Source organism: Amborella trichopoda, chromosome 12, assembly GCF_054954075.1.
Source record: "Amborella trichopoda isolate Santa Cruz 75 chromosome 12, AtrichopodaSantaCruz75HAP2 v2.0, whole genome shotgun sequence".
In the NCBI taxonomy this organism is placed as follows: domain Eukaryota; kingdom Viridiplantae; phylum Streptophyta; class Magnoliopsida; order Amborellales; family Amborellaceae; genus Amborella; species Amborella trichopoda.
Window position 1 is genome coordinate 46,786,797 of NC_142347.1, and position 25,905 is coordinate 46,812,701.

The following is a 25,905-nucleotide window of genomic DNA, read 5'->3' on the forward strand; positions in this document are numbered from 1 at the left end:
TAAAAGATTATGTTTTGAGCTCTAATTTGTGCCATAAACATTATTTTCATAAAAACAATTATCACAAATAATAACAAAAATCTGCATATATATGATTTTCTTTACACAATGATTCACTTTACGAAATGATTTGCTATAGACAATGTTATTTCATTTGCACAATGATTTTCCATAATAACAACTTTGTTTAAATTTTTTTTTAAAAAAAAAAAAAAAAAAATTTAGACTTTCAATCTGCAATTGTGGCTTTGAAGAACATAGTGATGATAAAAATTTCTATTTTAGGTTTTTTTTTAAATAATATTTTTTTTCAAAAGCATGAAAGTAACAATGGCTGCAATACACAAAACAAGGGGGAAAAATTATAGGTAAAGAAAGATACGATTTTTTGGCCAAATTTAAATCGAATTATGAAAAACTCAAGTTTTAAACGTTTTTTTATGAAAAGTACACGATTTTTTCACAACCTTTTCAAAAGGTCGCCGTTAAAAATTGCTTCCATAAAAATGCCGATTAAACAGCGATTTAATAACTATGGTTTCACTTAAAAAGTCCAAAATGCCCTTCTGTATCATTTGATCTTCAAGTAATATAGGAACAATAAAAATAAAAATACAGTTCACAAAGGTCTCTAATTTGAATTTATGTAATTTGGTTGTTAAACCTAAAAATCCACATATATATATATATATATATTATATTATATTATAGAAGTAACATACACTTCAAAAATCCAGTAGATGATATTGTTCTAAAGTTGGAAAAGGTTTTGATTTATCATCTCGACCTCGAGATAGATCGATATAAAGAAAATCATTCAAGTCCTCAAAATTGATGCATCTATTTTCAAGATTTTCAAACGTTTATAGGTCTGCATGATCTCTATTGTATTCATTTTTTAAAATTTAATAATTAGAATTAAAAATAGATTTTTTAAGCCATTATATGGTTTCAGACACAGAAAGTACATTTTCCAGCAAAATTTAGAGCCGCCTTATTTGTAGAGTACAAGGTGGGCATCTTACAAACGTCACCCTTTGTGTGTCATATCAGCCCTGAACCATTAGCTAGCCACCCTTACAGCACCCCTTCTTCTAAATCTGTTTTGACCCCAAAATTTCAAGGATGATCCTAAAAAGAGTGGATCAAACAAAATTTAGAAGAGGAAAGATTTTTCAGCACATCGAAACCAGAACCGCAATGCCCGAATAGATCTTTAACAATGCTCCAGTTTCTCTCTCCTCTAAACACCAATGTTTAGTCTTTCTTTTCAATTTTTCATGGGCATATTCGCTACGATCAAGAGGATGTGTGCAACAAAATTATCTTACCTGGCCTTACAAGGCCTATTTGTTCCCTCCGGCATGGACCAGCAAGTCCTGGTCCGCCCTAAACCAAAAATTTAGTGAACTTGGAAAATTTTGGCTTGGCATCCCTACTGGGTGGAAATGCCTCATCATTTGCCATATACTGTATAAAGCAAGGGCCAATTTTCTCATGATATTGTACACGAAAGGTAATGAAATATTTGCAGGGGCTTCTTTAACTTTTAAACCCGTGCTGTGCAGGAGCAATACTTTACTCGGGAGGAATTTTATACACAATTTTTTCGGATCCACATGAGAATATTTTTTTCAAAAAAACAAATTGAAATTTTGACTTCTGCAAGGACATAACCCTCCGAAAATTGGAGAGTCTCTAAAAACGTTTCCTTTGAAATTTTGAGTTCATCAACACATGGATCTCACCCTCAGAAAATTGGAGGGTGTCAAAAAAACGTTTCTCAAAGAAACATGAAGAATGAGATTTGGACGTCGTCTTTTTTTGAAATTAGCCTGAGAGTTGAAAGGGCCACATCCACAAACACAAAATTTGGGGTGCCACAAATACCGCTGGATTTTACTCGAAGGGGTAAATGCACAGTATGCTCCCTCAAGAATATGAAAGCTTTGGGCATCTTGCCATCTTACGGTAAAAACTCGTCTTGTGCACTCAGTTCCATGTGACCTATATACACCACAAGGAAGACTTTGTATGTGCGACTGCTTGTACAGTGGTGGTACATGATCACTTCAAAAACCTCATTACAAGGATTTTTTGGGATCTTCCTTGATTCAATTTGTAACCAATTTCAAAAACAATAAAATTTATTTTGAGCTCCCAAAATTCAAGTGCCCATCATCCATAAAAGGACGTTCCAGAAATCATTTTCAGACAGTGCAGATATAGAGTTTTAAAAGCTCAAAAACATTTGGATCCGGTTTCTATGCGGCCCGCATATGTAGAAATGCAGGCCTAGTAATAAATCTATTTTTGAGATGGATTTTTTTACTTAATTTTTAAGGACATTTAATCTCTAACATGAAGATCATGAATATGGAAAAATGAACAAATTTTAAAACTAAAAATAATAATTCTAATAAAAAAACATTCGCACCGTTAGTTTCCATTGTTTTTGGATAGAACACCTACTTGCATCCATCTTAATCTTTAAGACGGATGCTTTACACTTTTTGGACCGCATATGTAGTCATGCGGTCCAGCCCGCATGAAAAAATTTTCTAAAACATTTTGTTTTCCCTCTTTTTTTGGTAAACCAAGCAAATATTGCATCTGGCGTAGAGGAATGTAAGGACAGGCACAAAAACAGTCTATCCTGCAAATTGCACATAATTATGGAGATAAAAAACATTGCGTGAAGCCTGGAATATCTCCACCGAAATGGAAATTTGACAGTGGAGGGGTGATCAGGGCATTTAACCCCATGCACCAAGTGCAGATGATCTTTTCCCTTCACTGGTTGCGACTTGATATATAGGACTTGTATATCTAGTAATACAGTCGATGCAAGAACAGTCAGAATCATCACAGACAAGATTTACACCAATCAAATCTCCCCCAAAATTGGGTTCATCCTTACGTACCAAAATGTTTGAGAAAAATAGTTTGCGACTGCCCCCCACCTTTTCTCTCAATACAAACAAGACAAACCAAAACCAGCTGAGTTTAAAAATTTACGACACAAAAAATAGTGAGAGAGAGGAGCAAGAGAGTGCAAATAAATCAAAACTACTTGCTCACTTTTATGAGTGACCTATAGTGCTGTGGGTATAAATCTGAATCACTTGCTCACTTATACGAGTGACCTATAGTATTGTGAATTTTGGTAACTTGAATATTCTTGCTTAACCACAGAGAGAGAAATTTAGGACCTGAGAGCAACTGCAAGGCCAAACCTGGTGGAACTTACAGTCTTTGGATCCATTTCAGCAGAGAAGGTCATCAAGGATTTTGGCCTCCACTGCCTTTGGCAGAGCATAGCTACCTTCCCATCGTTACTGAACCGGGTTTTGACCATGGTGTAAGGATCCACAAAATGAGAGCTACCAATGGTGAAATTATTTTCGTATGTTGTGAGCTTGTGGGAAATCTCAGCAGCAACAGCAGTTCCATTGACTGGATTCACAGTGTGAAGATATGAAGCCTTCAAAGTCTCCCCCTTGTCGGCTCTGCACAATGGAGATTTAACTGGTTTTTAGTCTTTCAAGTCTAAGACTTTATAAAGCTTACAGGCATGGGATTCCTATAAATGGGAAAATAAATCTTCGTCTTTCACATTTGAAACTTCATAAAGCTTATAGTTGTGGGATTCCTATTAATGGGAAAATAAATCTTCAAAATGCTTATCTTATAAACAGGCTTCACGACCAAAATGTAATGGAAGTTTCTAAAGAGCACTATAACTACAATTGCAGCAATATAGTAATGGTCTGTGCCAAATGAAGAATTTGATGAGTATCAAATTAACATATAAATTAAGCAAAAGCAGCTTATACACGATTCATGAATGACAGACAAGACTAATATGCCCTTGAGTACAAGAGGACCACAAATGGATAAATGTACTAAATCATGCTTACATTTTTTTATAAACCAAACATGGATGGTTCTATTTTGTTGTATAAATCAAGATCTGAGTCAATAACACAATATTTTCAGTAAATTCACAGCTGCCCAAGCAATATAATGATGCTTCAAACTGGCCAACATATTGAATTGTCCCCAAATTTATGAGGAAAGAGCTAAGCCAAAGCAATGGAATTTCAAGTACAAAACATGTTTAGATGATATGGCAACATAATGCTAGAATGTGCAAGTTATAGAATAGAATTTTCATTTATACTTTATCCACATACCAGCCATAGAAAACAAACAAACTGCTTATTTGACCATTTTTTATAATTAAACTACTTCTCTCAGCAGTAGAACTTCAATGCACATATTGCTGCATTACCACGGACTATAATAAATATATGCAAACTAGAAGCACTTTCAATGAAATTTCAAATGAAGAACCAAAACAAACTAGACATACACCATAAGAGCTGCTGAGTAATCTTCCTTGGTTAAGCCAATGCCCACATTATACTTGGTTAGGGAGGCAGTAGCCGTGTCAAATGCAACCTCACCACCGAGACTCACCTCCCCATTGCCCACAGCTGCTGAAAATTCGAGCAGAGGGGTGGGTGTCAAGCCAATGCTTGAATTGATGGCTGCACGGTCATGGAGGTACTGCACTTCGAGCTGAGGCGAAAGGTATAAAGAAATCAAGATTGATGAGTAATGGATAAAAAGTAAAAACAAATAAATAAAAGAAGTGAAAACATACTGTAATCAATGGACAATGGGAAACCGTGGTACATATGGGTCACCACGCACATCTAAAGGGTGCCTAGTGATGGAAAGAGAGTGCAGAACTCACAATCACGGTCATATCCTGATCTATCTGGAACCTCTCTCTGCATCATCCAGCATTTCACTAAGGTCAGACCCCAATAACTATGATTTTCCATAGCCCATTAGATTGTAGTATAAATGCTCATATAAAAGACGTAAGAACTTCTACTTCACACTCATACGGAACTACCGACTTTGCCTGACTTGTGGTCTGGTATTTTAAAGCTGAGTGCTGTCTTTGAGCTAGGAAAAATTTCGTTGACAGTGATCGTGCTCGTGATCTACAAAAAAGCAAAAGCAAAAGTTAAACAATAAAAATAAAAAGGTGTTAGTTTTGACAATCAAAAAAATGAAAAATAAAAAATAAAAAAATAAAGTGTTAGTTTTATATAGTAAAAAAAAAAGCTCTCGCTGCCTCCCTCACACTCACAGACAGAAAAAGTAAGGACAAACGTAATGCATGACCATACAAGCAAGAAAAGAGGAGCAGAAACACAATCAGAAGCATGTGCACACATCAATATAGAATTAATGCAGCGTCTTCAAAACTGACCAAGCTATAAAAGCAAGCATAGTTCATTCGACGAAATGACCCTTACATTACAATTGGTATCCACTTTCACATCTACAGTGGTATTTCCACTCTTGTACTGTGTGCTTAGATCTCCAGTAAAGAATTGCCCCCTCTTCAATCCGGTAGTTGTAAGTGCCTGCCAGTATACATTCCAGTACATTCAGGACAAGAGAACCAACATGTATTCTCCTACAAACAAGTAACACGTTAGTAAAAACTAAAAAGTGCACACACACAAATACACTTACTAATAATGCATGCTATTGCACAAAAGTGTCGGGACAATAATTAAACAATTCAAATAAATAAAAATAAAAACTATTTCAAAATTTAAATGCACCTTAGAATTGCACAGAATCCAACTCCTATGACAACCTTTAAACAATTAATAAAATCTTAAGGCTGATCCTAAAGAGCCCCATGCCATTATAAAACAAATATTAATTCTACAGGTAATAACAAATCTTCCACGGATTCATGTCTTACCAGCCCATTATCACTTAACATTGTCAATGTAAACTTCTCATCATAATTGTAGTCTCTAGTTAGGAGATCTGCATCAAAGCCAGCAGTTTCAAGTTCAGGAGAGGAACAATTAATAGGCAATTATACAAATGCAAAAGTACTACAGTTAAAATATGTCAAATTATCATAAGCAAACACACATCTATAACCAAGCAAGTTTCTTTTCAGAAATAACCTTAAGGTTCCCAAGTTAGGACTCAGGAATAACCTTAAAGATTTCCAAGTTACAAACAAAATGATGAAGGGACATACCACTCTCTATGTACAGAATTTGCACTTTTACGGTAAGAGTCAGTGAATTAAAAGGGAAGGAGGTCAGGGGGGCCGAAAACAATTGCTAGGCCATATTCAAATAGATCAACTTAAAAACTCACTTAGCAATTAGCATAGCTCAAGATATAGATTCAACTAAAGCTATTAGAACAATCGATCCCAGCTTGGCCTTGAAATTTTATGTCTTAATTTTGTTAGTAGATTTCCCCATTCTGAATGATCAGAGAAGACAGAGAAAACTTTGCTGACATAGTGAAGCTAATGGCATTAAATATCAGGAACAGGTTCATCCCTGAGACAGAAGTATTAAAAGCCATAGGAGCAGACTTAGAGTCCCAACATAGAATGCTACAAAGGATGAACAAATATACAAAAAATATTTAGAAGGAAAAGCCCTATCATAACCCTGCAGCTGAGAGCGAAGAGGAGAAACCCCAGATTTCTAATAACTAAATTCTAAATTGACAACTATATACTAACGAGTTAATTGCTACATCTGTACATCTGTGCAGTTAATGTGAACTTCTCTTCAAAACTACGGTCTCTAGTTAAGAGATCTGTATCAAAGCAAGCAGTTTAGATCGCAGGGGTGGAACACTTCATTGCACTACAGTTAAAATATGCCAAATTATCATAAGAAAATACGCAAATATGACCGTGCAAGTTTCCTTTCAAGAAGAACCTTATGTTCTCATGGTACACACAAAATGATAACAAGATGTGTCACTATATGATCAGAGTTTGCATTTTTATGGTAAGTAGTCGGTAAATTAATTAATAAATCAATTAGTTAACTAAAGAACTAAAAAGGATTGCTAGGATATCCTCAAGCAGAACTACTTAAGACTTCACTTAATATATAAGGTGTAGATATCAGTCAAGTAACATAGATTTAACTAAAGCTATTAGAATAATCGAATTCCAGATTAGAGTAGAAAGTTCTTATGTATCCATTTTGTCATACCAAATAAAGTGGATTTTCCTATTCTGAATGTCAGAGAAGACAGAGAGAGCTTCACTGACAAATTAAAGCAAATGGGATTAAATATCAGGGAACAGTTCATCCCTGAGACACAGGTATTGAAACATAGGAGTAGATATCCAGTCCCATTATAGAATGCTATAAAAAATAAATAAATATACAAAACATATAGAAGGAAAGCCCTATCACAAACCTCCAACTGGGAGTGAAGAAGGAAAACCCCAGATTTCTAATAACGTGATTCTAGTGTGACAAATACATAGTAATGAGTGAATTGATACATTTGCACAGTAAATGTAAACTTCTCTGTCATAAATGTAGACTGTAGTTAAGAGATTCCATCAGAGCTGGCAGTTTCAGGTTCAGGAGAGGAACAATTTATTGGCAATAATACAAAACAAAAGTGCTACAGTTAAAATATGCCAAATTCCCAGAAGAAAACATGCATATATAATCATGCAGGTTGCATTCAGGAATAACCTTAAGGATCCCAAGTTACAAACAAAATGATAAAGGGATATACCACTATGTGATCAGAGTTTGAACTTTAATGGCAAGAAATCAGTAAATTAAAACCAAAAAAAAAAGGATTCCAGTCCATCCTCAAGAAGATCTACTTAAGACTTCACTTAATATATCAGACACATAAATTAGCAGAAGCAACATCGATTCAATTAAAGAAAATTTGAATCCCAGCTTGGAGTTCAAAGTTCACATGTATTCATTTTGTTGTACAAAATAGAGTGGATTTTCCCATTCTGAATGATCAGAGAAGACAAAGAGAGCATCGCTGACAAAGTGAAGCTAATGGGATTAAATATCAGGGACCGATTCATCCCTGAGGCACAGGTATTATAAGCCATAGGGGCAGACGTCCAGTCCCAAAATAGAATGCTATGAAAGAAAATAAATATATGAAAATAAAGAGAACAAAAGGCTCTATAACAACCCTTTAACTGAGAGCGAAGAAGAGAAACCCAAAATATTTAATAAATAATAACTTGATTCTAATTAACAAATATATACTAATTGGTCAATTGCTACATTGTGCAGTCAAAGCAAACTTCTTTTCACAATTGTAGTCTCTAGTTAGGAGATCTGCGTCAAAGCAAGCAGTTCCAGGTTCAGTGCAATACTTTATTGCCAATTACACAAAAGTAAGATTACTACAGTTAAAGTGTGCCAAATTATCATAAGCAGACATGCATATAAAAGCGCAAGTTGCCTTTCAGAAATAACCCTAAGGTTCCCATGTTACCAACAAAATGATAAGAGGATGTGTGACTTTGTGATCAGAGTTTCTACTTTATGGTAATAAGTCAGTTCATTATAAAATACAAAAATAAAATAAAAAACTCAAAAGGATTGCTTGGCCATCCTCACGCAGATTAACTTAAGACTTAGTGTATAAGACACAGACATTAGCTCAAGAAACATAGATTCAACTAAAGCTATTAGAACAATTGTAGCCAGCTTGGTGTTGAAGTTCTTCTGTATTCGCTTTGTTAAACCAAATAAAGTGGATTTTCCCATTATGAATGATCAGAGAAGACAGAAAGGGCTTCCTGACAAAGTGAAGCTAATGGGATTAAATATCAGGGACTGGTTCATCCCTGAGGCACAGGTATTAAAAGCCATAGGGGCAGACATTCAGTCCCGATATAAAATGCTATAAAAAATAAATAAATATACAAGAATACAGAGAAGGAAAAGCCCTGTCACAACACTGCAACTGAAAGTGAAGAGATGAAAACCCAGATTTATAATAACTTAATTCTGATTTGAGAAACATAAATTAATGAGTCAACTGATACATTTATGCAGTCAATTTCTTATCCAATTGAATATTAACAAATATAACCTGTATCAAGATCCTTCTTTATTGTAAAGTCATGTAGGTGAACTACAGACTAAACTTTTTTGTGTTTTATAAAATTTATAACCCTAAACGTATTCTGGGGTTTTAAATCATATATCCTCTCAGCAAATGCATAATACCAAGATGGCCATGTCCAAGATGAGAAAGGGAATCTTCAATAAACCGAAAAGGACACTTGGGGATATGCATTGGAGCACTTCTTGCAGAGCAGCAATGCTGTTACTGATAAATCTATGTCTACATACATTTTCCAAACTTCGAAAGTACTCAGTCATAAGGAACAATAATAAGAATTTTAAAAAAAAAAAAAAAGTAATATGGAACAGCTAAAGAAAATATATCAGCTTTCTTTTTCATTTTTATCAATGAAAGCAAGTATATCAGCTTTCTCATATCTATTCAGGTTTTTTTGGGCAAATTATTCAAGTGCAATTTGAAGATGAGTTGCGATTACAACAGTTAACATTATCAAAAAAAAAAAAAAGATGAGTTGTGATTACAATTACACAAATATGCGAATGAATTAGAGACAAGACAGATTGGCAAGCAAATTTATGGTATAACACACTTGGGTTTTGATCCAGCATGGCAGAATAAAATAAAATATGACCGTGTCATTTTTTTTTTAAAGTGAAACGAATTTGTCTTTAATCTTTAGCAATGATATGCAAACTTATAAATCATCACAGATGCAAGTTCCTCAGGCTATATAAAGCACTACCAAATACAATATAACCATGACGATTAGCACAATCACAGAATCACCAATATTTACATCGGCAACAATTTAGAATAGGGAACTCATAGCATACTAGTATATTGTTCATTTATTACATGAGTACATGCAATTTCCATCCTGCATTCTCATAGAAGGGTGGTGCAAATAAACTGATCTGCTGCTTCACTGGGCATTGGCAGAGGAACAATTAATCTCCACTGTGGTCACTGGCACAGGTGGCGGAGATTACATACAGTGTACAAATAATATACTACATGTACTATAGTAAACTCTTTTCAGAAGAAATGGTCCCCAAACTCAGGGATAATAAAGTTAGATCCTTTCAATTTTTTTATATAATTAGATATCGAAACCAGGTTTAAACTTTTGAAGAACGGAAACAAAATACACCAACTAAATAGTAAGTACAAAACCACAGCTACTGAAAAGTGAAAAGCCAACAACTGGTACAAAAGAATAATTTCAGTGTAAAACAAGCGCAGAACAATTTCATGCTCCAAAATCAACATTGTTTTCGTAAAATACAGACACCCAAAATTTTAAGTTTTCAATCAACAACGTAAAACAAGATGAAATACCTCTAGCTTTCTTTCCAATGTCTGAGAATGGTCCGGGACCCTTGGCCATATTTAACAGTTGCAACTGTAAAAGGTATGCTTCTATCTGTCATTAATATGACCAAGTATAACTTACTATGCTACTTCTATGGAAACAAGATAATGTCATAAAATGAATATAAATATAAGCATGCATTAAAAGAATAGAAATCATAAATTTTCCCATCTTACTATACCAAATTCGTGTCATCCTCCACTCACATAATTGCAATTTTATCCCATTATAATAGGCTTCTAAAATAGACTTCTGCTAATCATGCATATGTCCTAGTTGTTTTCAGTCACTGTCCCCAAATATGCATTAATTCTATGGATATGCTAATCCATTGAATTAAGCAAGATCGTATGGCTATGTGAGTCATGGAATACCAACTTTAGAATGTAAGAATGGGAAAAGCAAATTTACACAGAGAGGAGAGAGACAGATATGTATAAGAATTTCTCAATTTCTCATAAGAAATGGAAGAGCAAGCTTCATATGGTGATTCTTTTGAGATGCACAGTTTGTTCCAATGACTGACCAACATTACCTCTAACCAAACACAAAGTCTTCAGACCCATATATCTTTCAGGCCATCAAAATGAACAAGCTGCCAACCCTTTCACTAAAATGTGCATTCCATATCCTTGCTTTTCAGGTACTTATAATCATCATATATAAAATATAATAATAACACACGAAACTCAGCAATGTCCAATATTTAAACCTCCCAATATATAATCTGACAATAAATCATATTACATTTTGAATTAGAGGAATTCCAATAGTTATTGAGAACCTAGCAATCATTTTCCAAACTCATCAAACAAAAGTTTGGGTAACTAAAATCTTCCATGTTGGCAATGTTTGTGCACAAATACTTATACTATGGTTTTTTCTTTTTCTTTTTTTTTTTTGGGCTGGGGGGATTGGGAGGGGTGGGGGAGGGTGGGGTAGGGGGTATGGGTCTGTGGGGTGTTGGTGGGGAAGGCCTCAATTCCAAAACCACAAAGAGCACTATAAAGCCCCTCTAATGCCCAAAAAAACACTTAAGCTTAAACCTACGACCTCACAAAAAGGCATATAACACCACCATCTCAAGGAATCTGTCTATGGATTTACAAAAAATAAAGCTTTACGGATAAATTATTTGGAAAAAAAATAACAACAACATGAGACCGCTCTCTTACATCCCCGCCTTCCCCAAAGATTTCAGTAGCATATCTAACGAACCCAACCATACACAGTTGACTGATAACTGTAATTAAATGAGTATCCGACCACAAAATATACATAAAATGAGCAGCACCATCAGTCATATTGAACCACCTAAAAACAACCCTCTCTATCTAACTGTACATCTGCGTTTACCATAAAAAATGGACCCATTACTGCCTGTTTGCGCGACCCATGGACCACCAACTAGGTTAACTACAACCATATTAGAGAGAGAGAGAGAGAGACTCCATTTTAGTATTAGTTGCACACAGAATAACTGTATTAGCCCGTATGCAATAGAGATTAGAGAGAGAGAGCGAGGAGAGAGGGATACACCATGTCTCAGGACACAATACTACAGAATAAACCCTAAACCCAACACTTCAAAATAATATGGAAAAAAACATATAAAACCATAAAAAATAAAATAAATATCACCAGGAAAAGAAAATGGAAACACTGAACTTTCCAGATTCATGAAGAAACACCATAAAAACACAACATTAGATACCTAACAATATAAAGACAGGTCAATATACATAGATCATATGAATGCATAACATTTACCTAGTAAAAATGCAAAAAACAAAAAAAAAATCCAAAATATGATGAATAGTACAGGGGAACTCAAAGTTTACACAGATGAAATACAAACTTAATATATGATTAACCATTTTTTTTTTAGAAAGAAAAAATGAAAATGAAAGTGATGAACTATTGATCAAATAAATACAGAAATGGCACTACCAAGCTAAAAAATGATACCTTCCACTATAAAGGAGAGAGAAAAGGGAACTCTTCACATAAGAGAGAAAGAAACAGGGAGAATGGACAGTTCCAAACTAGAGAGAGAGTGAGACCTGTAAATGTTCAAATACTGAACTCTCTTCAGAAGGGACGATGGCAGAGAGGGGAATGGAATCGGAACCACAAGACAGGAGTAGAATGGTAAAATTTGATTCCAAATGACAAAAATGCCCCCGCAGAACGTCTAATTCAAAGGTTCAATGCTTTTTTGGGTAAACCAAAGCCGCGGGTCTATAAAAATGAGGCCCAAAAAACTCTAATTCGTTGAGGCCGCCAAAAAAAGACTTTGGTACTTGGGAATAGTGAAGCTATCGTCCGTTTGAGCCTCCGTCTTAGTTTTCGGATGGTTAGTGACCTTGTGCGCAAGCCCATGAAATTTTGGATTTCGGACTCGTCGCGAAATTTCGGCGATTTTCGTACGGAGAGAAAGTACTACCGTTCCCGAGTAGAGTTTTGTCTTCTTATATTTGGAAAATGGGTGAAGGCTCTATAAGGTGTCAACCTTATGCTGTTGAAGTAAGGTGTACCTCAAAACTATGTCATTGAGCTTTGCGATGATATTCAAATCTATTGTTGCTTTTAATTATGAAATTTAAAGTTAAAAAAATAGTGAAGATCTAACAAATTGATAAATACGTGAAAATTGTTAGGCTAGATAATATATTAGAAGATTAACTATTTTTAAGACTAAAAATTCCTTTTTTTTTTCATGTCATGAATCTTGAGGTCAAGATGATCGATATGAGAGTTTTCCATCATAAGAACAGCCTTCTCTAGAGAGTTTTTTAAGTGTACTTTACTCATACAGTATAAGATGGACACCTTATATAAACGTTTATCTTAAAAAACAAGTTATATCAGGTGCCAACTTTATATAAGGCACGCCTCAAAAATCCATCAAAGTTGTTTAGATGCTACAAAGCCCTCTTATTACAATCTTGATCTCGATATAATGGAATATGAAAAAGAAAATAATTTCAAATTCTAAAAATAGTGTATTTCATAACATATTCTCCACCATTATTAAAGTTTTGAGTTTCATAATTAGAATAGAGATATACTTATTAGTCATTGTTGAAATTTTTGACATCAAATGTGCATCTTTCGGCAAGGTTTGGAGGTAGCCTTTACTTGAATGGTATGAGGTTGAGAGCGCCCTTTATATTCCTAGTAACTTTTTTTTTTCATCCTACTCATTCTACACATATTCGGGATCAAAGCATGGGGCAATGTAGGAATGGAAAAAAACATTGAAACTCGTGAATTGGAAAAAAGTATGCACTTTCAAAAAAAAATAGGGTCTAGGAGTTAAAAAGTTTACATTGATAAATATTATTATGTTGACTAAATGGTGGTGGCACTTCCAAAATCAATATTATAGCTTCTGGGGAGAGATGTTAAAGGAAAAATATGAAGTAAATGTATTGACTCGTCTCATTAAAAGTCTAATATCTGAAGTTGATTTTTCAAGTATTTGTAAAGGAATTGATGTGTGATAGTCATTATATCTTAGTCATTGTTGCATAGTGGTTGGAAAGGGATATCAAACCTTGTTTTGGTTTGACAAGTAGTTGGGAGACAATGCTCTTCGAGATTCTTTCCCTGAGGTCTTCTCCAAACCGACAATCCATTAGCCTCAATCAAACATCTCAGATGAGCTAATTTTACTAACTCTTCCTGAAATATTTTTTGTAGGTACAAGAGGATCTCGGATTCTTTCTTTCATGAGTTCCGATTACTTATGAATCTGTTGCATAATTTTTTCTATGTTCTCAATAGAGATGATCGATTGGTATGGGAACTCACAGCTTCAGGGAATTTTTCAATAAGGATATCTATCGACTGCTGCATGAGGAGAATCACATAGTGACTGATCAAGGTTTAGCAATAATAAATAATTTGCAGGTGCTGCTGAAGGTTCAGTTATTTTTACGGGTAGGTCTTAAAAAAAAACTAACTACTGTGGATGACCTTGTCAATGTTTGTAGGCTATGTTTGAGGGATAATGAAAGTGCGGACCATATTATTTTATATTGTCATTTCACTCTAAGCATGTATGATTGGTGTAGAAAGTTGTTAAATATCATGATCCCACAAAGCCCAAAGTTGATATTCTCTCAATGGATGAATCCTGGTTTGTCGAAAATTGTCACCATGTTATTAAGAGTTTTATGGATGAGCACTATCTAGAACATTCGGAGAGAGAGAAATAGAAAAACATCTGAAAGAACACACAGTGATATTGAAGTTTTGAAGTCCAACACCTTAGCAACATCAGCTGAATAGTTTTCAACAAACAATGATTGTAAGTTTATGCCAAAATCACATATTTTTTAGAACCCATATGATGGTGCTAAGCTTAATAATTACAAACAGACTTGAAATACTATTTAGATGCCTCCTCATGAAAATTGCTTAAAACTCAACTTTGATGGAAGCTCGATTGGAGACCCAAGCCCAGCAGGTTATGATGGTACCTTGATATATCATATGAGTAGTTACAAATTCACCTACTCGGGACCATGTGGATATACAATTGTGAATGAAGCTGAGGCAAGAACTCTAGTGGAGGGATTAAAGATAATAAAAAACCTCGAGAGTCGAAAGATGATTGAAGGTGATTCAATCAATATCATTGATTGGGCAAGAGGAGAAATGAAGCCACATTAGAGATTATGCGGCATTTTCGATAAAAAAAATTTTCATTTTAAATAGTGGTTCTTTTGAGTTATCTCATTATTTTAGGATGACCAATATATAAACTGATGCTTTAACAAAGGGTGGTGTGTGCCAACATTTATCGGTGGTTACATCGTTTTTTTTTTAACCTCATTGTAATCGTTTATGATTATGAGTGAATGAAATTCATAGTAACTAATTTAAAAAAAAATCCAGAATTACCAATCTTCCAACTTTTTATAATTTTTAAAATTTTATTAAAAATTGGTTGGTTGCCTCCGACTCACTCGAAAGTCAAACAAGGACACTCGAGCTAGGCCCCTCGTGAATCAAAGCCCAAATCCAATTGAATGACATTGGAGGATCTTCTAATTGATTATCTCGATCTGAAGATATGGAAATATGAAGAAAAGAAGAACTTAAATCTTTAAAAAATTAATGCATAAGTTATTTAGACTATCTATTTTTAAGGTTTTCAAATTTTTATAGATTTTCTTGATCAGTATTTTTTAAAAAATTTTAAATTTATAATTAAGGATAAAAATAGATTTTCAAACCACCATAAAGTTTTTGACACCATAACTACATCTCCAAACAAATTTTAAAAGTGCACATTACTTCTACGGTATAAAGAGAGCGCCTTATACAAACCTCACTATTTCTATAATTCACTCCCCTGACGAAAATTGATTTTAGGTATACTATTAGGCCCCCAAAATTTGGTGTTGTCACATCTTCAACCCGACAACCAACCTTAAAAAAGGGAATACAATTTGTAGAGAACAGTTATTAGAAAACGCCGGGGCCGCACAAAATCCCTTTGTCCAACGTAGGAATCATTCACCCCATTCTTGTTCAACGTATATATAGGACAACGACCAGGTCTAGAAGGGAACCGGCGGTTCCGGAATCGGTCACTCCATTCTTATTCAACGTATATATAGGAAAACGGCTAGGTCTAGAAGGGAACAAGTGGGTCCGCACAATAAAACGAACCGCCGATTCAGTGATCTTGATCGGGTTTTGGCTAGTACATTGTTTTTTCACATGTTTTTTCACCAATTCACTGTTTTTTTATACAATAAAATGATGATCTAGATTGTCGATTCACCAACCGATACCGACTTTTGGGTGCCGGATCTAGGGCACTTATCCATTTTTAAATAGTATGCTCCTCTAGGAGCATTACATATATGCCATGCACTTTCCTTTTTTGGGAGACCGGACGCTTCGCCGTCCAAAGAAGTGTGCCGCTTCTTGTAGCAAAGTAGTAGGTGTATTAGTGAGTGGCACCAATTTTTTTTGGGCGAATCAGTGGGGGGGGGGGGGGGGTGGGGGGGGGGGGGAAGGGCCTCTGCCTTAGTAGAAATTGAGTTTAGGGGGTATCGTTGTAAATTATCAAACGCTAATCAGTTAGGCTCGGGCTTTTTGCCTAGCCACTAGCACCAATCACTATTGAAAAACACAATATTTGTCATATTTGTTCATGAAAAAAAGTTACCAGTGGTTGTGATTGATAATTAATAGCGGTTTAGATTATACTTAAATGTATATTGCTATTTAAACTTTAATTTTCATTTTTTAATGTAATTTTAATTTTTTATTTGATAAAATTTTGAACGTAGTATTACGACACACAAAAACAGAACGCACAAAGAACATCTTCTAAAAAATAAAATGACCAAATTACCAATGGAATATAAGGGGGTAATTCAGTCATTTAAAAATTTTAAAATATTTTTTATGTTTTCTATGACGTGTGATGGTGTCAAGCGTACTAGAGTTTCAACTGAATCCATTTTATAAAAAATATTAAAATTGACGTAATAACATGCATTCATCATTTAGTCAATCATTTAGTCAATATATAATGGACCCGGTTTCTATGCGGCCAAATCCGCATGTGTAGAAATACAGGCTTCCTAATAAATTTATTTTTGAGATAGATTTTAAGACTTAAATTTTAAAGACATGTAATCTCTAACATGGATATCACGAATATAAATAAATAATTTTTTTAAAAAATTATAAATAATAATTATAATCATAAAACATTTAAACCGTTAGTTTCTATTGGTTTTAGACAAAAAACGAGACTTACACTTTCTAGACCTCATATATAGAAATGCAGGCCAACCCGCATGAAACAATTTTTCATATATAATAGGTGGGAGTATAACTTGAACTACCTTTTATTTTAGGCACAACCTGTTGGTAGCTTTATTACTCCTTGTTGTTTATTTTTGTTAAAAATGAACAAATTTAGGAGCTTATTGTTGGTGCTTTTCAAACAAGCGAGGTTCATCGAGGGACAAGGACCAAAAAATTATGTAATAATTCCTGACCTAGTGTTCAAAATATTATTAGTCACATTTTGATGCGATGAAGAAGGTACAATGGCGCCAACTCTAAAAACCAGCAAATTTCTTACTTTACAAAAAAATTATATAAGGTGTCAATTGATTAGACACAAAATTTAAAAATATAAAAAGTTCTGCAACTTCGTGACTCACCAAGCCATCCAAATAACAAAGATAAGGGTGAATAATAATTGCTCGAAATTCTTATCAGGAATCAGAAGAAGAAGACATGGTGATCAATTGCCCTCTCTTGGTTTTTCTTCGACCTTTTTGTTTCTTTCCTTTCTATTCGTTATACTCTCCGGTGCACACTCTCTTCCACCAAAACCCTAATTTTTCACTTCAACAAGTAGGGTCTCGGCCTGTTTCTTATGCTTGTGTTTTCCTTCTTCTCAATTCTAAGATAGTAGTCCTAATATACGTGGCATAGAAACGTTTCATAATTTTTGGATTTGCAGGATTGCTTGAGGTTCGACGATTAATTGCAGGGTGAAGATTGAAGGTACGTTCTGCACACTATCTCATGGTGAAGATTACAGAATTTTCCTTTTTTACCTGGCTTGTCTTTGATCTTGTTATTTTTATGGTAATTGAGATCTTGATTGTTTGGAATGGCGTTCTTTATGCTCTTATTTTCTTCTGATTTAGTTCCAGTCCCATGGATTATATACATTCAAAGCCAATAACTGTTTCAGCACTGTTAAACTTTGTGTTTTTTTTATATTTTTTGGGCAATTGATTTGTGGTTGCACTCATTTGAATGGATAAATTAATCGGCCAAATTTTTTTTTTTTGAATGAAGTGGCTATTGGAAATTAAAATACGTAAACCTCTATCATATCTATTTTATTCCTTTCTCATCTCTCCTTTTGCTCATAGCTCTCTAAAACTGACATTTATGCGGAACCAGGTGATCTATTCCCTTCTATATTTCTCATGGTTTCTAAGCTCTATGTTTCTCACGATACAAATCTTTCTTTATCTATTTAGTTATCTATATTTCTCACGATATCAGTCTATTTTATCTCTCTAATCATCTATATTTCTCATAATATCAATCTCTATTTCTCTCTCTAAACATGTTTTTCTTTTTTCATTTGTTATATTTTTCAGAAAACCAACGAAGCTAGGCCATATACTGCAACTTATCCAAAAGGCCCATCAAAATACCTATTGCTCACAAGTATAGTTTTGAAGTTAACCTCCCCCATTTTAAGCCCTCATTACCGTGCAGTTTTCCTCTAGAAAACATGTGCAGTGGGTGGTTGAGGACGAATTCTGCATATTTGTGAAGAGTTGATCCACTGCCGTCGTGGTCCTTATCTTAAAAGCTCATAGAATGACTATTGCTAAGTTTTAATATTCCATTTTAGCCACGTAGAGTAATCTCACCAATACTTATGAAACAAATGAAGACCCAGGTTCATGAAAGAACTCTAATGAGGATTTTGGAGGCCTCATTTGAGCAGTGCTTCTCTTTGAGACCCTTCTTTGAGCATATTCAAATTATCATGTCATTTGCAATTAGGTGTAGATAAAGAACACTCATATCAGGTAATTATTGTTTTGAGCCTCTGTATATACGAATGATCCTCCTGCTAATATGAAATATCCTCATGGAAGTTATAGACTTAACGGTATTATTATTTTTCTATAAGATACTTGATGATATCATATTGACACAGGAAGAAAGTAATGGATGGACCGGCAGTCATGGCTATCAGGCATGCCTTGAGTGCACTTCGAAGGCGTCATTTACTTGAGGAAGGGGCTCATATTCCAGCTTTTTCTGCCTTGTCAAGACAATTTGTGACACAGGTAAAATCATGCTTGTTCTAGTTTTGTGTTCTGTAGATTATCATTGGTTACTGCTATGCTAAAGATAATTTGTAGCAAAAAGAATGGGGGTATAGTAGGTCTCCATGGTATCACAACATGGTCAAATGGTGTTTATTAAGTGAAATGTGAATTGACTGGTGGTTTAAGTTCTTTCCATCAGGTTAGGTGATATTATTTTTTATTTTTAAAGTGCCAATGGCAGGTTAGGTCCACCATATAATGTTTCTGATCTTCTAAATTCTTATCCTGATGATCTCCTCTATAAATTTTCTGGTTCAAAAATCTTTGAAATTTTAGTTTGTGATGTTTATGCAGATGTTGTCTCCTATAATTAGTTTTTTTGTAGATTGCTTTGATGTTGCCTTAGTTCTTGAGTTGATTTCTTGGTTTGTTTTATTAATTTTAGTTTGAGAAGTTTACCAGATAGTGTCTTCTGTAATTAGTGTTCATAGATTGTTTTGATTTCGCCTTTGTTTTTGAGTTGACTTCGTGGTTTGTTGTGTTTCTAGCATGATTGCGAAAAAGCATTAACCTTTTCTTTGATCAGGTAAACAAATGAATGGGTCATAAGTATAAAAAGTTACAATCTTATTGGGGCCTGCTGGACTTTAAGCCCATTCATTCCTTGGATAGTTTGGTTTGTAATATGTTGGATAGTCAGGTGGACTATAAGATAAACATGAATGACAATCTTTTAATACATTGATGGGTCTTCTATGGCATCTTGAGCATTCATGCCCCGTGTAAAATCTCTCCTCTGTTAATTTTTTTCATGCTTAATGAAAAATCAAAAGTTTTTTTTTTTTTTGGGGTTAAAAGTTTTGCCCCTGGCAAGTCCAAACACATTTGCTTGGATAAATGAAAAGTTCTTTTGGACCTTTTCATTTCGGTTGATGTAAAATAGGTTTAAGTCTTCAATCTCCTACATATAAAGTTGTCTTGAACTTTCGACTTCTTGAGAAACTTCAGTTAATCTCCTATATAATTTAATCACTTGTGTATACTAACAACAAGCTATACACTTTTATCTTAGTTTAAATGCAATAGAGTGCTCTCTCTATTGCCTTGTAAGTTCCTGCTTTCTTTACTGCTTCCTTGAATCATGGGAACCATGCTTTATAATTTCCTTGAGCCGATATTAGTGGTCTGTGATCCTTATTTAAGATGCTTACTGAAGAATGTGCTCCTCTAGAGAAAACTTGTGATAGAGTACCTCGAGATTTGATTTGTGGGTGTTGGAAAAGAAAGGCGTCTTTAGACACTACATCGACGTGGTGAGAGATATGTATGATGGAGCGCTAATTAGTATACGGACAACTAGTGGAGAGACGAGTGACGTTTCTGTGAGAATAAGTCTACATTAAGGGTCAGCCTTGAGCCCGTACCTCTTTGTCTTAGTTATGGACGACTTAACTATGCACTTACAGGATGAGGTACCATGGTGCATGTTGTTCGCGGATAACATAGTTTTGATTGATGAAACCCGAAACGGTATCAACACAAAGTTAGAACTTTGGAGGGATACTTTAGATTCCAAAGGTTTTAAAATTAGTCAGACTAAGACAAAGTATATGGAGTGCAAGTTTAGTAATAATAGAGATGAGGAAATAGTCAAGATTGACGGCCGAAAAGTACAAAAAGACTGCACTTTCGATATCTTGGGTCGATAATCTAGGAAAACGGATAGATCAAATAAGATGTCACACACATAATTAGAGCTGGGTGGGTGAAGTGGAGATGTGCAATTGGAATTTTATGTGATCGCCTCATACTAATGAGGCTGAAGGGCAAGTTTTATAGGACAACGGTGATACCAGCTTTGCTCTATGGGACAGAATGCTGGGCGAACAAAAACAATAGACCCATAGAATGAGTGTAGCGAAGATGAGGATGTTGAGATGGATGAGTGGCAAGACAAGAAGGGATAGAATTCGAAATGAATCTATTCGAGAAAAGTTAGGCGTGGCACCAATAGACGATAAAATGAGAAAGAGTAGACTTAGGTGGATTGGTCATATGCGGTGCTGACCAAGTATAGCACCTGTTAGGATGTGCGAGTTAGTTCAAGTAGAAGGACTGAAAAGGGCAAGGAGTAGGCCCAAAAGGATGGTATTTGAAAGTAGTCTGAAAAGATAGGGGGACTTATGACCTCACTGAGGATATGACCTTTAATAGAGCAGCATAGAGTTTCAGCCCAACTAATTGGGTAAAGGCTAAAATGATGATGATGATGATGACTGAAGAATGTGCAGTAGGTAGTTCTAATTTGGCTTCTTTTTGTGGAAATAGTGCCATCATATTCCTTCATGTTTTTTTTGGGGTAAGCAGAGCCATGTAGATTACTTTTGTAAAATATCCAAGCAAAAGGGCATTTTGGTAGTCATTGAGGACATGAGGAATTCCATTTCTTTCTCTTCACTTGTTCCATAGTTGGCAGGCCTAGAGGAATCCACAAGGATGTTTACACTTGTTTAAACTATTTAAGGTTTCATTGAGGTTCTAAAAATTAACAGTACAACACCTGTTAGGAGGTGTGAGTTAGTTCAAGTAGAAGGCTAAAAAAGGACAAGTCGTAGGCCCAAAAGGATATGATTGGTAGCAGCGAGAAAAGATATGTAGACTTATGATCTCATTGAGGGTATGGCCCTTGATAGAGCAAAATGAAGGATTAGGATTTGTGTAGCCAACACCAATAGTTAGGAAAACGCTCTGACGACGACGACGACGACGACGATGATGATGATGATGATGATGATGATGTGGTTCTAAAAATTGGCAAGCTATAAGTAATGAAAATCTCGAGGAGGGTCTGCTGCTTTGCTCACATATTCCAAGGAGATTGCTGTATTTTGGCCATGAAATAGTGTGGTGTTTCTCATGAAGCAGAGACTTCATAACTCTTTTTAACTGATCAAACCCTGAGGCTTGATCGTAATTCATATACAAAGGTATGTAGAAATTACAATAAAGAGTCATCTCTGTTTTTCTTGTCCTGGAAGCCATTTTGATGAAGATGAAAAATGATGCCACACTGATCTAGGTATAGGGCAGTTATGGGGCGTGGGGGTCAAATATGGCAAATCAAAATATAAATGGAATGGATTTTTGGGGTCCCTAAGGGCCGGAGATATGCGTGTACTAAAACTAAATTTAAGAGTGAGAAGCTTCCTAGAATTTCTGTAGGTTTGAGAACGGAATTGTGAATGGCAGTGCGTGGGGTCCTAACTTATATCTTAGTTTCTCTGTTTTTTGTGAAGCTTGAAAATTTAGAGAGTTTCTATTCTATCCATTTCTTCAAAGTCAGGAAGCATATGCATTTCAGTGGTAATATACATATCATACAGTAAAAATGTCAAAGTAAAATGGATTCCTGTCGTTTATTAAGAAAACTAAATGTTTTAGAATATTATGCTGGTTGTAACATGCACTGGCGGAAAAATAATGGAACTGTTACAGAGTAAATTTTTTTGGAATTCCTTCATCCATTTTTTCTGACAATTGGAACAAGATATACAGGATTACGGGCAGTTCATTGATGAATATGTTATTACAGTCGTCATGTGAGCTTTGTCAATGGAAAATTTGTCAATATTTTCGTTTTAATTTCTTAATAAGAATACAAAGTTTAGTTGCTTGTTATTTATAGCTCTTTTACCTGTGCATCCCCAGCCCCCTAAAAAGAAGAAGAACTGAAGAACAAACAAAAAGACTACCTAAAAAAAAGAAAAAAGATGTTTTTCGTTTTTGGGAGCATGGATTCTCATTTTACCAGGAACTATCCATGCAGGGCTCAGAGTGGAAGGAGAAAGCAGAAGGCCTTGAAGTTGAACTACAACAGTGTTACAAAGCTCAAGCGCGGCTCTCAGAACAGCTTGTAGTAGAAGTGGCAGAGTGCAGAGATGCAAAAGCTTTGCTTCAAGAGAAAGAAACCAGTTTAAATGAACTACAGAAGGAAGTTGCTGAAGGAAGGTCTCGTCTGTATTTCTTAGCCATTCTATCTGTGTAGTAGCATTTTGAGTCAGCTGTCTTTTAATTAGATGCTGTTACTAAAGATGGGCCTCACTTGTTTCACAGGGATGAAATATCCAAGTTGAAGGAGTTACTAGAGGAGAACAGGAAAGCTCTTGACCTGGCTATTAGTGAAAACCAAGAGCTCAGATCACAGTTGGAAGAGGAAATTTTGAAAGCAAGGAATGCCGAATCTGAAAACAAGATGCTGATTGATCGGTGGATGATGCAAAAGATGCAAGATGCAGAACGACTCAATGAAGTAAGTTTCCTTTTTTTCTTTTTTTTATCTTGTGAATTTTTCCTTACCTTTCATCAGTCCATTTGTGGGTGTAAGTATTGGAGTAGGACACTATAGGAGACTAAACAGGGGAACCCACTCTGTTTCCGACAATGGTGGAAATCCACTATACTTATGTGCGACCCACTACACTGAATCTCTAGGCATCAAATATGATATCTGGTACTTCAAAGGGACATGCTCCATCCATTCCCAGTGATGGACTGTGGAGATCAACTGTGCCTGGGTGGATGGACAGCCAAAGTGGGACCACCATGTTTAATGCTGATTGCCGCATCCCCCTGTTGGGATGCTTACCATACCCCATTGAATTGTGGTATACTTGAATATTTGCTTACCTTACCCCATTGGATTGTGGTATACTTGAATATTTGCTTGGGAGTAATAGGACTTTGCCATAGTCCATTCATGACATGTGTGATGATGAAATGATATGAGTGTGATGAAGAGAGTGCGACCCACCATGGAGATCATGCCCTATTCTATTGTGTTCCTCACCTTCACTGTCTAATTGAACAGTCAGTCTTACGTTCAATGGACTAAGATTTTCTGTAGTTCATTGGACTGTAATGACTCTGGTTGTCTTTCTAGGCCTGAATATTTGGAAAGCGTACCATTGTCTGATATAATATTATATATGGCACCTCCACCCATTGTCTGTTCCTGATGGGCATTGGAGATCAACTGTACCCTCTGAATTACCCAAAAAAAAAAAAAAGAAATATCAGTCTGCTAAATTTGAGGGAAGCTTCTCTCTCTCTCATCTTATTCTCTCACCCTGCCACAGGCCAATGCCATATATAAAGAGATGATGGACAAGCTCAAGGCCAGCAACATGCAACAGCTAGTGCAGCAACAAGTCGACGGGGTCGTCAGGCTGAGTGAGACTTGGACCAGCGAGGCACTGACTGACCTTCCCTCACCTACATGGAAGCACAGGCTCCAAGCCCATGAAGGTGCATGTGGCTCAATCCTCTTTGAGCCCAACTCTGACTGCCTCATAACCGGAGGGCTTGACCAAATTATCAGGGTATGGGATACAAGAACCGGTACCAATACGAACACCCTAACTGGCTGCCTTGGTTCAATTCTTGATCTAGCCATAGCCCGCGATAAGTGTATCATCGCAGCAACAAGTTCGAACAAAATGTTTGTGTTCGACCAACTCTCAAGGCGACTTAGTCACACCTTAACGGGCCATCTTGACAAGGTTTGTGCAGTTGATGCGAGTAAGGTTTCGGGCAAGAGCCTGGTAAGTGCAGCCTATGATCGAACCATTAGGACTTGGGACCTTGTCAAGGGGTATTGTACTGCAACTCTTATGTGTCATAGCAATTGCAATGCGCTTTGCTATGGGATCGATGGGCAAACTGTGTTTACAGGGCATGTTGACGGCAACCTGAGGTTATGGGATTTAAGGGTTAGTGGTGGAGGGAAAATGGTAAGTGAGGTGGCAGCTCATGCTTATTCGGTGACATCGGTTTCTCTCTCTCGCGGTGGCTTGCTAGTTCTAACCAGTGGGAGAGACAACGTGCATAACTTGTTTGATGTAAGGGCCTCACTGGAGGTTTGTGGGAACTTCAGGGGAGGGAGCGGAAGCGCGACCAATTGGAATCGGTCTTGTATTAGCCCGGACGACAATTATGTGGTGGCAGGGTCGAGTGACGGTATGGTGCATGTTTGGTCGAGGAGAGAGAAGGGTGAAATTGTGAGCATGTTAAGAGGGCACGAGGCTTCGGTGCTCACATGTGCATGGAGTGATACGGGGGGGCCTTTGGCATCTGCTGATAAGAAGGGGGCCGTGTACTTATGGGTGTGATTGGTGGGGGTTCCACTTCGGTTTAATGGGGTGTGCCTATAGTTGTGATTTGTGAATGGGTTTTGAAGTTTACTGACAAGAACTGGTTTTATGGTTGTGAACAGAGTTTTAAAACCCAGAATTTGGTTTTGGATCACCTACTCACTGTAAAAATCTAGATTGGCTGGATCGATGATCTCAACTTAGTCAAACCCTAACAAAATGGGAGTACCATGCGTGTTAAAGGTGATCAAATTACTGAAATGTCGTTTTGCTTATTCAGGGAACATAGGCAATTTGGAGACATTTTTTACCTAAGGGACCGTTTAGATCCATGGAAAAAGATTATTTTTTTTGAAATCTATTAAATAGATATCTGCTGTTTCAAAATTTTTGTAGAGAGAAACTATCTCAAATTTTAAATTTTAGAGAAAGTACCTGAAAATATTTAGAGAGAGAAACTATCTCAAACTTTTTAAAGAGAACCATCCTAAAATTTAGGTTTTAGAGAGATAAACTACCTCCAAATTTTATTGCGAAAAAAAGCTATCTCAATTTTTTTAAAAACTATCTCAATTTTTAAGTTTGA

The 25,905-nt window shown here is 35.8% G+C and overlaps 2 protein-coding genes and 4 non-coding genes across 29 annotated transcripts; 1 reads left to right on the forward strand and 5 right to left on the reverse strand.

Annotated features, from left to right (window-relative positions):
• Positions 1-2,877: 2,877 nt before the first annotated feature.
• Positions 2,878-12,487, reverse strand: VDAC4 (voltage dependent anion channel 4). Of its 19 annotated transcripts, none has more exons than XR_016045355.1 (8): positions 12,385-12,487; positions 10,288-10,351; positions 5,798-5,865; positions 5,337-5,447; positions 4,932-5,018; positions 4,763-4,799; positions 4,376-4,584; positions 2,878-3,509 (listed from the first exon to the last, which is right to left on the reverse strand). XR_016045355.1 is itself a non-coding variant. In XM_011625530.3 (7 exons), exons 2-7 carry the CDS (start codon positions 10,334-10,336, stop codon positions 3,206-3,208), a joined length of 828 nt encoding a protein of 275 aa, XP_011623832.1. In that variant the 5' UTR covers positions 10,337-10,351; positions 12,385-12,487; the 3' UTR covers positions 2,878-3,205. The 19 variants fall into 19 exon arrangements, 10 of the variants coding, with proteins under 10 accessions (XP_011623832.1, XP_088709045.1, XP_011623831.1 ...); XR_016045352.1 differs by having other exon boundaries at positions 4,720-4,799; XR_016045350.1 differs by having other exon boundaries at positions 4,670-4,799.
• LOC148779625 (small nucleolar RNA snoR99) lies at positions 6,310-6,410 on the reverse strand. Its single transcript, XR_016046642.1, has one exon. It is a non-coding gene; the product is annotated as a small nucleolar RNA snoR99 (small nucleolar RNA).
• LOC148779626 (small nucleolar RNA snoR99) lies at positions 7,085-7,184 on the reverse strand. The gene has a single exon (XR_016046643.1). It is a non-coding gene; the product is annotated as a small nucleolar RNA snoR99 (small nucleolar RNA).
• LOC148779627 (small nucleolar RNA snoR99) lies at positions 7,838-7,938 on the reverse strand. The gene has a single exon (XR_016046640.1). It is a non-coding gene; the product is annotated as a small nucleolar RNA snoR99 (small nucleolar RNA).
• LOC148779628 (small nucleolar RNA snoR99) lies at positions 8,614-8,713 on the reverse strand. Its single transcript, XR_016046641.1, has one exon. It is a non-coding gene; the product is annotated as a small nucleolar RNA snoR99 (small nucleolar RNA).
• A 4,815-nt stretch (positions 12,488-17,302) lies between the features above and the next one.
• LOC18435519 (Transducin/WD40 repeat-like superfamily protein) lies at positions 17,303-25,473 on the forward strand. 6 transcript variants are annotated; one of them, XM_088852923.1, is made up of 7 exons: positions 17,303-17,401; positions 17,582-17,719; positions 17,829-17,872; positions 19,056-19,188; positions 22,997-23,178; positions 23,284-23,479; positions 24,306-25,473. In XM_088852923.1, the coding sequence occupies exons 4-7, from the start codon at positions 19,066-19,068 to the stop codon at positions 25,335-25,337; spliced, it is 1,533 nt and encodes a 510-aa protein (XP_088709049.1). In that variant the 5' UTR covers positions 17,303-17,401; positions 17,582-17,719; positions 17,829-17,872; positions 19,056-19,065; the 3' UTR covers positions 25,338-25,473. The 6 variants fall into 6 exon arrangements, with proteins under 6 accessions (XP_088709049.1, XP_088709050.1, XP_088709051.1 ...); XM_088852924.1 differs by having other exon boundaries at positions 17,582-17,602; XM_088852925.1 differs by having other exon boundaries at positions 17,303-17,340; positions 17,582-17,602.
• Positions 25,474-25,905: the final 432 nt, after the last annotated feature.